Source organism: Elgaria multicarinata, chromosome 5, assembly GCF_023053635.1.
Source record: "Elgaria multicarinata webbii isolate HBS135686 ecotype San Diego chromosome 5, rElgMul1.1.pri, whole genome shotgun sequence".
Lineage (NCBI taxonomy): Eukaryota > Metazoa > Chordata > Lepidosauria > Squamata > Anguidae > Elgaria > Elgaria multicarinata.
The window spans coordinates 85,206,270-85,219,587 of record NC_086175.1 but is presented as its reverse complement, the minus strand read 5'-3'; the positions used below and the strand labels follow the sequence as shown (position 1 = coordinate 85,219,587).

Here is a 13,318-nt window from a genome sequence, read left to right as displayed (position 1 = left end):
TTCTCATTTTTACTAAAGCATTTGCCTCTGTCATGTATTTGTCTTTTCTCCAGCTTTATTGCAGGTTTTTCATGGCTAGCTGCTTATCTGTGAGATTCATGATGCCTAGAACAATTATGTTAAAATCACTTTGAGTTTGTTTGCAACGAGTGTGGTGGGTGTGCGTTCATATGTGTGGGTGGTGGTGTTTTTATAGATAAAAGTGTATAAATTTTATAGATAAATTCTGAATTGTCTGACAATGTAAACTGTGGTTACATTCTTCTTTTCCTATCATATTGTTACAGATAACATTTCTAGAAGTGCCATTGGACTGGTGTGATGCAAGAACAGAAGCAACATGAAATGGAAACGTTATTCTTTTTCTGTCGTGGTAGCTGTACTCAGCCTGTCCCGGATCCATCAGTTACTGGGACAGCTTATTCCAGGTAGGATTTAATGTATCCAAAAAATTTGTACATCCCTATGTACTTCGGAATGTACATATCGGTGTGAATGTGTTTTTGTGTGAGAGGGACTATGAAGTCAATAATTTATAGAATCTAAATTTTCCGTTCTAAGCACTAAATGAATTCTTTGTATTAGTCAGAAAGGCATTCTAAACCACCACCCCTAATCACTGTTCTTTTACACACAAAAGTCAATACAAGAATAAGCCCTAAGTAACAAGAAAAAGTAACACAATGCGGAGAACATGAACATTTAAATGATGTGATGTGTCTATTATTTATTATTGTTGTATTGTATTTCTATATTGCCTTAATGAAATCAGACAAGGCTATTCCACCATTGCTGTAGTCCAGACTATTAATGAAGTTTAGATAACATCCACTCACATCCAGATTAAGGGCAGGTGTTGGAGCAGTATAAAGGAAAATCACACTCTTCATCATAGATGACTACGACTGGAAAGACTGTACTGAGTGTGATGAATTAGTGCTGAAAATGTGTGTGTGTTTTTAAACAAACAGGTTGTAGATAGAAATGCTGTAGGCTACATGTGTACTGTGACAGTGTTTTCAGAACAAAGTTTGGTTCATGTTCATGATCAGAAGCAGGGATTAGCTTTATACATCTAAATTCCTCTCTGTTTTGCCGGTCACAAATATTGCAGATTTATTCCCAAAAAACAGAAAACAAGATACCTATTCCAGTTTTATTTCAACTAGTTTTACATTGGAATATCTATTTATTTAAACCAGATCTGATTCACTATATACAAGTATGAAAATATGAAGTGCAAAGGTTCCAATCCTGAAATAATGCAATCTAAAGAGTCAAAAGAGTCCATCTCCAAGATTCAAGTAGTACAGAATCATTTTCTATGCATACACTCACAGTCAATCATGAAGAGCGTAGTCAGTAATAAATGGGGTCAGCTGTGTGAAATGGGACTAAGAGTCTGTGGAAGTAAAAATTCATATTTATGAGCAGATTTTCACAAGTTTCCTGAATGAACAAGATTTATGATAGTACACAGAAATAATGACAAGAATAGAGGCTTGTAGTACCTGAAACAGATTTATTGTGACATAACATTTCATGGACTAGAGGCCCTTTTCCCAGATGCATAGAGGGTTGCTTTCAGTTGGTAGATGCATATGGAGCCACATGGAAGGAAATATAAGAGAATTTCTATGACATGTCTATGCTCAGACCAATTGTTTACAGAGTAAGAACAGAATGACCCTATTTAGAACAGAACTCTCTAACACACACTCACACTCACACAAGCATGATAAGCTAATGTAGACTTGTACTAGGAAAGAAACTCATGATTCTAATGAAATAGAATCCAATTTGGTAATAAATTCTTATTAACTATTTGCCTGCTGGAGCCTCCCTTTGAAGATTTTTTAAAATTAAAAAATACCAGCCTTCAGGTCAGGTGCAGAATTTCTTGGGAAATAGAATTGTTCTTCCACCATTTTCTGAATATTGTCATTTTTATATATCAAATTTGCGTCCTTTGATGATCTTGTGTAGAGACTATTCTGTGTAGAGAATAGAAGGGCATTGTTGGCGTATGTTGCCAGATGTTACACTGGAGAATAACCAGGTGAATGAGCCCTTGATGGTATAGGTGATGTTATTCAGTAGTGTTGTCTACGTGGATATTTAGGGACAGAGTTCGCATTGGTGTTTGTTGCAGGGCTAGTCCCTGGTTTTGGTCTTATGTTTCAAGGAATCATGGGAAACAAAATGTGTGTTAAAAATGATTGGCATTTTGGAGCTATAAGAGCAACCCTGCTTTCAGTCAGCATGATAGATGAGAATACAGCTGCTTCTGTTAGCCTGTTGAAGAGATATGGGTGAGCAAGTAACTTCCACTGTGTTCAGTCAGACTTATTCCAGATAAATTGTGTATAAGATACTACGAATATAGGTATCAACTTATCCAAATGAGGTACAGAAATATATGTACTACTATAAACTATTAAAACACCTCAGCTAAATTTTGCCACTAGATAAGATACTGACATTGTTGAAAGTAAATGAAACAGCACATTGGGTAATTAAATGTAGTTGCTTATTTATTTAAAATATTTTTAAGCCACCTTTAAGTGTAAAAAAACATTTTCCTTTTATTTTAATCATTGGATTGCATAACTTGAAAACTTTATGTGAGAATGATTTGTTTATAGAATTCCCATACACACAATTTTTTATTGACTTTAATTGTAATAAAAACAATTTAGGAAAAACTAGTACATTTTCAAATTCAGCATATAAAAACAGTGGCTGGGATCCTTAATTTGTTCTCTCTGGTGGGAGTGTCCCAAAGCAGAGTTCACAGTCAGCACAGATCCTGGGTCAAAATATGTTTACCTCATATTTTTGATCATGTACATGTATAAAGGCCTATTGATAAAATAATGCTTCGGAAAAGGTACCATATTGATGAAAATTACATTACATTCATTGTAATTGTCATCTTAAAAATACATCAGCCTTCCAATATAATTTCAACTCACTTGTATAACTATCTTCTATCATTTATTTCCATGTAGCCAGAATGGTATTAAAAAGCTGCCTGTATTGCATTGCTCCTTCCATTAAATTAATTTCAGAATAAAATCACAGGTGGTATCTGCTTTATATTTATCATAAGAAACACCAGGCCTCAACCAAGAAATTATTTTCCTTGGCTAGACATCAGAGGGTGCTTAATCCAGCTGTGGAGAATGGGAAATGGAGGGGGGACACACACACACACACACACAAACACACACACCCCTCCATTATTATTGTAGAAGATCAAATAAAAGAAGATTCTTTCTATCATTATATTGCATTCATTTTGTTTTTCCCCAGATACTTTAAACTTAAAGTAATTCTTTCTTATTTTATTCTGATTTAATGGGAAATAAAATCAGCGATCTTCTTTTGGAACTCCTGAATATTAATAAAGGGAATATATAATGAATAATCACACTTAAAGCAGAAATTAATCATTAGGTTTATTTTTGTATATCTAAGGAAGAGTTTTTTGTATTTCGAAGGAAGAGGTTTTATGTCACTGCCTATAACTCACTCATTAGCCCAAGTTTTAAAGCAAGGCTGGGCAACTGTGTTCCTCCAGATGTCGGACTGCAGTGGCCATCATTATTCACCACTGGCTCTGCTGGCTAGGATTGATGGGAGTTGCAGGCGACCATCATTTGGAAGGCTACAAGTTGCCCAACCTTGCTTTAAAAATTATCCAAAACCAACATTGATAGAATACACTCATCTAATGAAATGATATAAAACATTTAGAAGTTTCAACTATATGCAAATGTATGCAATTCTAATAATACTTATAGTGCTAATGTGTTTATTTTGTGAAATCTTTTAGTCTTGCTGCTTTGCATGTAGCATCTATGGGGAAGTTCTTCTTTTATTAAATTCAGTGCTGAACCTTTCATCCTGTCTCATTACATTATACCTTTTATTCGCTTATAATATACACTCAGTTTTATCATGGTTGATTTCTGAGGCATACAGCTCTGCTAGGCATATCTTTATTTAGTCAGCATTTTTATATTTTCTATGTATAAGATATATGATATCTTGGGTTTTCAGTTGTATTATATGTTTAAATACCATAAAACTAATGATTTTATGAATAAAGGATAAACCAGCACTAACTGATTTTAAAACATGCTTAAAAGTTGGCATTGGTCTTCTTCACATCAGTCATTTTTATTTATACATTTATTTTATTAATTTATTAATTTATTCATTTAATTTATGAAAACTGGAGAAAAACAGCTAAGGGCATTATTCAATCCTTCCCCAACACTAGCGGGACTCACCACTAGCACAGTGCAAAGTTAGCAGTCCCAGGAACACTAGTTTCTGAAACTGGGCAGGCCAGTGGCGCTTGCAGAAGGACACTCTGTTGATCTGTCTCAGTTAAACAAGCATTGCGAGTGGAGAAGGAAGCATGGAAGAAAGACCCAGACACCAGAGCTTGGGATAAACAAGGGCCTCTTTATTAAACGGTTTGGGGCCAGGTTATTTGAAGGAACGCCTCCTCCCATATGTACCTGCCCGGAACTTAAGATCATCTACAGGGGCCCTTCTCCATGAGCCCCTACCAAAGGAAGTGAGACAGGTGGCTACTAGGAGGAAGGCTTTCTCCGCTGTGGCACCCCGGTTGTGGAACGAGCTCCCCAGAGAGGTCCGCCTGGCGCCTACACTGTACTGCTTTCGTCGCCAGCTGAAGACCTTTTTATTCACTTAGTATTTTAACACTTAATTTTAATTTTAATTTTACTGTTTTAACTCTGTATTTTAATCTTTTATCAATTTTGCTGCGTGGTTTTATCCTGGTTATGCTTTTTATACTGTATTTCGTAATTGTGCTTTTAACCTGTTGGTTGTTTTATTGTGGTTTTAATTTTTGTGAACCGCCCAGAGAGCTTCGGCTATTGGGCGGTATAAAAATGTAATAAATAAATAAATAAACAACAAGGGAGATTCAATCCCTCCCTGGATCCGCATATGAAAGTGCAGGAAATCTGAATGTCATTATCTCAGGCAAGTTGCCTGTCTTTATGGCTGAGCCACTCTCCTAAGTCAGGAATCAGGTAAACCCGTCCCCTCTCCTATGCAACACTTCTGAAAGTATGAGGAGACCACCCCAAGTCACTCCCACTCAAAGCCATAGAATTCTGAGTAGATAAGGCAGGGCAGTCTCCAAAGGCATACCACATCTTTATTATTATTATTTATTTATTTGTTACCCGCCTCTCCCTCTGGATCGAGGCAGGGTACAACACAAATAAAAACACCATAAAATACATACAACTGACTCAGGAGCCATAAAACTAGCGAGGAGCAAGACCTCCGGATATGCCAATCACCAAAAGGTGCCAGAGTGGTCACTGTCCCTAATCTGCTATATCAAATTCCCATACATCCCACCACCAGAGGGTGCCAAGCCTCAGCTTAGGCACCCTACCCCCGCCAATTCTGAAAGAAATCTAGCATACCCACATGCAGATCCTGCAGGAAAATATCATTCCCCACATCGGAGAGGTGAACTCCATCAGCCCTAAAAAGATCCTCTCTGGAAGGCAAAATGGCCAAGAATCACATCAGCATAAAACAATGCCTGGAGGAGACGACCCCAGCGCATTTCTCTCCGACCAGCCCACTGGACAGACGCATACAGACTGAGCCCCAACTGTGTACCAACAGGGAGGCTGATGGTCGGGCGGAGACAGCCTTTATAGGCTCAGCCCTGCCCTTGCCTCACATGGCTCACGTGTGCCTACACGTGAGGCCTTTATTCCTCTCCTCACTAGCAACAACCGCTCTTCCTGCCCAAGCTGTGCCGTCTGAGCGGGAGAACGGACTTTCTGCTTGTAGGATTGCTTTGTGAACCACTATTTTCTGTTGAGCAAGTGGTGAGTTCTGCTTGTGTAACAGAACAAGTGGGAGCACAGCAGTAGTATTCTGTACTGCCCCAAATGCTTAACTGAATATCAAATTAAGTTTCTTAAACTGTTCCACTGCTGTAAGATATTCAGACTTAAGCAAACTTTTGGAAATCACTTCTGAGTGTCTGCATTTTTACTTCCTGAACGGAGGGTAGAAAGGATGAAAACAGATGGTTCTGCAATAGCCATATAGAGGAATGTAGGTGGCAACGTGGTTTCTAAAGTCTGCAAGGCTCAAGCTGTTAGGAACTTTATGCATCACCAAAAAACAAACAAAACACTCCAAATTGTCCTCAAATGGGCTATAGCCCAGCCCTCCGGAGCTTGGCATCCTCCAGATGTGTGGGACTGCAGCTGGCTGGGAATGATGGGAGTTTGGCACCTTCCAAAAGTGTTCCACTGCAAACTGGGGAAGGCTGGGCTCTAGGAATCCTCTGCATGTATTGGAGAACCAGTGTATTCTACCCCTTATGGTTCATTTCTGCCTGAAGATCTGCCTCAGTATATTTTTCTGCATATTTTTTCTGCACATTGAAGCTGTAATGATATGAATGAAAATTATTATGTCTAAATCAAAATGATAAAGTCTCAGCCATTTCCCTGGAAAGAGTTGGCAGGGGTGTTCCAGCTCTCACAGTAACCAATATATAATTGAAATGGGAAGACCAGAACATCTGCAGAATTATGATTATGTATCTGAATTCTCAGAAAAAGTATGGACTCCAGACTTCAGCAAATACTTAAGCTCCTTTCAAGTCACTAGCCATTGCTACCTAAGCCTAATCTAGATTCAGTTTCACATATTTTGTATGTACAATGAATATTGACACCCAGAAAAAAGATTTTGTTCAATGCAGCCTGGAGATTTACTGACAATTAAAACATAAAATGCTGAACTAAACTGGACATAGGTCTCATATAAATAGGCTGCTTTTAATTATTCTGATCCTAAGAGTTTCATTTTGGCTATTGTTTTCATTGATTTATCCTATAATTCTTTCAAGTCAAGGTGGATCTTCACAGATCTGAATGCAGTGCTTTTGAAACAATTATTACATGCTTTCAAGTATTTCAGTATAAAAGTGCTGGAAGTGGCAGCATTGCCTACTGATTGTGATTTGGCTTCAAATCTATTATTACTTCACAGTTGTTTAAGATCTAGAATAATATTTTACAAATAATATATGGCTACAATTACAAAGACAGAATCCAGCTCTGGTAGAGAGCTTCAAAATTGGATAGTTGCTAAATACTCAAATGACTGAAGTCATTTGACTACATCAAATGATAGCTCATTCAGAGTGCCTCTGTCTGATCTTTTAAATTCCCCGCTCCCATTGTAGTATCCTGCAACAAACCCCATGATATTCAGGACAGCTTCTGACCCTCCAAAGATGCTTTTCAGGGGGTTCAGGGGGAGACAGGCAAAGGCCACTTTATTCAAGCAGCCCTATGGTCTATAAGTGGGGGTGTTTGAGCTGGAAGCTGTTTTTAATTGTTTTTAATATATTTGTTTTATTATTGCTTTTATCAAGTTTTATTAGTGACTGTAAGCTGCCTGAGTCCCATTTTTGGTATAAAGATGGGGTAGAACTCAAATAAATAAATAAATGGAAGTTGGGAAATATTTATTGTATGAGTAGCCTTCCACTCACACAAACTTTGGATCGAACCCATTATGATTATACTATACTGTATTAAATTATAATTAACATATTAAGAAGTTTGCTAAATAGTTGAATCAGAATTGTATAGATGCTTGCATTGTTGCAATGAGCAGATCTCTAATAGAAATATCTGGAAAGAGTTTCCAGTATTATAACAATTTACAATTAATGTCTGAAAATGAGCTGAGACATGACAAACTAATTCAGAATGGGCATCAATCCTCTCTATTGGGAATATGATCAAAAGTCCCTTTGGTTTAGCAAGCTGTGAGGAATATCAAGAAGGTAATGAGCAACTAATATTAATTTTTTATACCTGTAACAAATTGTACTGTAAATACTGGTTTGCATTAGCATGTTAAATAGATGGCTATAAAAGAGATGGCTATAAAATATTTTCACTAACTGTAGAATATAGAAAATGCAACACACCATTATTTAATAATTATATGAGTCCCAATATTGGGGGAAAAGGTGGGATGATAATAATAATAATAATAATAATAATAATAATAATAATAATAATAATAATAATGATGATGACTGCTTCACATATTTGACATCTTTATATCATACTCCATCATAATTCAACGTAATCTCTGAGCAAACATCTCAAACAAACATCATATGTCATTTTTGCCATTCATTTTTGTTTGGTGTACATTATATTAAGCTATATTTGGAGAAATCGTTATTTCATACTAGCATAAGACTTAGAGTGGAAGATAAATGTCAAATTTCCATTTCATTTATGTCAGGCTAAGTGCTGTTGCTACATGACATATGCCAATCATTGTATACATCTTTTGTAAAGATTGCTAGATAACTGTGGAGGTTTCTTTCGCCCCCAACCCCCCATCCCTCACTGCTGCACTCAACCAGTTATATTCTTATACTTCCATTAAAAACACATACTGGGAACAATGTCCCATTGATAATACCCAGAAAATTTAACTTCCATGTAAATTGGATCGTATACTTTAGGCACTTCTGTTCTAACAGACAGAAGCTGGAAACAATATCTTTAAAGAGGAAGCTGTATCTGCCATCTTTTCAGAACATTTTTTCAGGGGCCAGGTTGTCAGTCATCACATTTTTTTTTGTCTTGCTTTTTATTTTGATTGACATAGAGAAATGGTTGCAGCCCTTTGAATGTTTCATTTTCCCCAGCTCTAAGGGTTGACCTTTGTTTATTCTTTGCCTTTTTTGTGAGAATAACAACGGGTTGGAAATCCTATCAACCAAAATGTCATGCCCGAAAAAGGGCAGATATTAAAGGGGGGAGAGAATAAGTGACTACATCCCACACCGCCTTGCCTTGTAGGTGCTGTCACTATGGATGTTGCCAGGTCTTAATAAAGAAAAGATTGCCAGCTGCACTTCAATTCAAGGTCTCTTTATTAGCATTAGTTTATCTAGCATGAGGTTTTATTTAATTGTCTGTATAGATGGTGACAAACCAAGAGGCACAGTCAGCTGCATGATACTTAATGAAGAAATCTGTATTTCTAATCTAGCTGTAGAATACACAACTCTCCTGCTTTGATGAACTGGCCTTTTGTGATGAACCTGACTGGAAAGCCACATGTGCTACAGTGACTATCTAATTAAGTCATCAGAATGCATTGGAGCAAACGGAGTGGTTCACATGGGCTCGTAGAAATAATTTCAGTTCCTATATTACCTGGCTAATAGAAAGTGGCACAGTTCCAGATTATGACTGATAGGGGTTAGATGGTACAGCTGCTGCAATTATGCTAGCAGGTAGATTTCTGTGAAACACTTTTCTTCTTTGTCCACAAAAATTGTGGGGCCACTTTGTTTCACTCATTTATATTTTACAAGTATGTGTTTGTACAGGCAGTTTTATTCCATTGCTGCAGCCTCTTCACCTTTTTCCCTATACTTTTCCTATACATGTGCTCTGTTGGAACATATTTCATATTGTGATTCCTTAATTATTACTCTTCAAGCTAGTCATATCATATACTCCTTTGAAGAATGTCATGAAACGTTTTTAAATACTCTAAAGGGTTTATTTCCTAACAGCAATATCAAAATGGATCAAATCACCATTGCTAGGCATAATGAGATAAGCGGGAGTATTTATGCTAGGAAGTCAAATCTTAAAAATATTTTGTTTTGTTCCAGTTAAGTTCAGCAGTGGATAGAGCTAAAATAACCTTAGCAACCAGTTTGGCACACTAATCTGGTTCAATTCCAGTTCACATTGAAAAATGTAATTTTTTTGCATCATGATGGTGATTTGCATATGCCATAAAGTAGTTGATATCACTCTAATACTGTATCCCAATCATAATATATCCTTAAATGTATTCCACAGATAATCATATGCCATGTACATGATAACATCTCTTTTCAGCCCTAAGGAAATTGGAACATGGGGAAATGAGAACTTATAATAAGGGAAGAACGGTGAAAGTGATATATTGATCCTGGTTTATTACTTGACCAGAAAGAAAAATGCATGCACACACATACACGTGCATACACAAAGATGAGTTGGGGCACAATGTGTAAAGTGGAAATGCAGCATATTGGGATACAATGTAAGGTTGAATCTCCTTTCCTTTTTCCTTTTCTGCACACAGAAGGTCCCAACACTATCCACAATCTATCCAAGCAAACATAGAATAAACCCAATAATCCTTTGGGTATAAGATTTTGAGGCATGTTCTGGGGGTGCAAACTAAGCGTAATTGGAAGCTCACCAAGCAAAGTAGGCTGTATTTTCCCATCCTCTCCCCAAAACTTTTTTTTCCAGATGGACTAATCTGAATGATCAATAAAATGTGCCGGAAATTACAAACAAGTAGTACAAAGGATATGTGAAGATGTAACTATGTAGTTTTATTTATATATTTATTTATTTAAAACATTTCTTGGCTGCCTTTTAGGGCAGAGGACCTCACAAGGCAGCTTACAACAATAAAATACATAAAATATTAAAAACAATAAAATATTAAAAGCATTAAAAACATGTTTACAATAAAGTAGCAATTAAAACAGTGAAATCAGCAGGAAGAATAATAGCAGCAATAACTGTATACATCATGGGAAGGCTATGGTAAAATAAAACGTTTTCAAGGCTTTCTTGAAAGCCTGCAAGGATGGTGCATGGCAGAGCTCTGATGGTTTGGGGCCACTACAGAGAAGGCCCTCTCACGTGTGGATACCCACCTAATTACTCTCACAGGTGGGCAAATGAGAAGGGCCTCTCTTTCTGAACTATGGGTGAAGGCAGCCCTTCAAGTAACTACGTCCCAAAATGTTTAGAGCTTTAAAGGTCAAAACCACCACTTTGAATAGGGCTCGGAATCACACAGCTAGTGCAGCGAGTGCAATATGATCAAATTGCCTCTTTCCTACCAGTACTTAGGTGGCCACATTCTGTACCAGTTGAAGTTTCTGAACCATCTTCAAAGGCAGCCCCACATACAGTGCATCCAGTAGGCTAGCCTGGACATGACTAGTGCATGGATAACTGAGGCAAGTTCCGTCCTCTCCAGCTGGTGTACTAGCCTAAGATGGTAGAATGCACTCCTGGGCACTGCAACCACCTGGGCGTCTGCAGTTAACTCAGTGTCCAAGAGGACTCCCAAACTGCGTACTTGGTCTTTTAGGGGGAGTGCAACCTCATTTAAGACCAGCTGTAAACCTCCATCCGAAGTAGTTTGTTTCCCAACCCACAGTACCTCTGTCTTGCCTGGATTAAGTTTCAGTTTATTCACCCAAAACAGCCTCCAGATCACTCATGCTTAAACTTAACACCAATTTAGCCCCTCTCTCTTATGCTATCTGTGAAACTAGGGAGTTCTAGTTTCTATTACTTTTCCTTAATATCCATTTTCTGTAGTCATGTTCAGACTGTTAAATTGTCTATAGAATTAATTTATGGAAAGAAAGTAGGATTACGACTATTATTCCCTCTCCTCAACTCCACATATTCATCAAGTCCATGTGCACATAGATTACATGTATCTAAGCTGGATGTGCATAGCATCTGTATATGTATTTAGAGTCCCTACAAAAATCATGTGAAGAGAGGCTTCATGCTTACAAGTTGACAGATCCAGTCAATGTGTGGAGGTTGGGACACCATATGGAAGCAGAGACAGTGGACAGGATTGTGCTTCTTTCTTCCACATGTTTATTCTTTGTTTATTCTTGGTGTGATACTAAAATAAATATGTATTTGGCTTAATTATGTAACGGTTATAGTCTAGAATTATTGTTTAAAGATTCATCACAACTAAAGAGTCTTATGTTACAGGTTGTGCTTTGGTGATGATGGAAGAATGAATAAAGGCAATGTATTACCCATTATAGGTGATTTGACTTTACAAATAAATCAACATGTGGTGGCAGTATACTATATCCCTTTATTTTGGGTTCTGTGGTAGAGGAGCCAAAGTCCACTCTGTCTCAAGTAACAGTCACACTCCAAATGGTAGAAGTTGATAAAGGCTGTCCATGAACATCCCCCCTCCTGTGACAGCCATAGTGAGGGGTGTGTGTGTCACTTTTATTCAATAAGGTTAATCTATAAGCAGGAATAATAACTGGCTGCTTTAATCAGTCCCTATATGTGCAAATGCATGTTGTTACAAACTTTGTATCCAACATCCTGGGATATGATCCCTTAGTGAATCAGAGCTACAAACATATTTGCCAAAGAGATAGTATATACCAATCACCTGTCTGGGCACTGATTCCTTTCAGGCCTTTCAACCTGCCCTGTTCCTGTGTGAGTGATGTATCTCAACGTGCTGGATGATACCATAGCACCATCCATATTTTTGGTAGAGAGAAGCTCATGCACAGTAATATGCACATAACTCTCTGCTATGTGATGAGAATTTCTGAATGAGTTTTAAATTCTGTTTCTGAATTGGGACAATTCTATTTCTAAAAACATAATGCAGTTAAATATATGCCTTAATGGATTGGATCCAGACTTGGTCATGCTTTGAGTAGACCCATTTAAATCAATGGTACAAGTCAGTCATCACTAACTTAAGTCCAAATTATTCTATTCTGTGCATTTTAAAAATTTATTTATTACAAGTCTGAATAGCTGAAGCATGTGTAAGTCTGGATCAAACCCAATGGTCACTCTTCAAAATAGACATCAGATACTTAATGGCAGTAATATTTTTTTACAAGTCCATCATGACTTTAACTCTGTCCATTTCATTCCTATCTGCTGGAAGAAATCAAAGAGTACACCTATTTTTCTTTAATTAGTTTTTGCTTAGGGCATGTTACAGGCATCAATGAAGATGAAAGGCTCCCTCAAGGGTGCTGCAAAACCCTCTGGTTAACCATTTACAACTAGGCTTCCATCTTTAGTTTCTTTCATTATATTTGATAGTTGTCTTTTTGAACAGTATCCATGGGAAAAAAATTAATGAGGACACTTATATCTTGCTTTTTTTCTGAAACTAAAACATAGAAAAATGAGAGCTGTGTCAGTTTCATTTTGATAGCGAGATTATGAAACTTATAATTTTAATACATGAGAGGATATATGTCAGTTATATGTCTGCAGTATTCTGCCTTGTTTAGTGTTAAGGTGATAATTTATGCAACTAGTACACCTCAGTGTAAATATTTATAATAAAAATGTTATTTTTAACCCTACTACAACAAGGCACATAGAAAGGCTGTCCCAAATTTGCTTTATGATCCTGTTCAGGT

General features: G+C 37.1%; 1 protein-coding gene across 1 annotated transcript in view; it reads left to right on the top strand.

The window, feature by feature from the left end:
• The first annotated feature begins 340 nt into the window (after positions 1 to 340).
• Positions 341 to 13,318, top strand: part of ROBO1 (roundabout guidance receptor 1) — a 641,108-nt gene continuing 628,130 nt past the window's right edge. The window contains exon 1 of the mRNA XM_063126766.1: positions 341 to 428. Coding sequence (XP_062982836.1) covers positions 341 to 428 — 88 coding nt within the window. The remainder of the gene's footprint in view (positions 429 to 13,318) is intronic.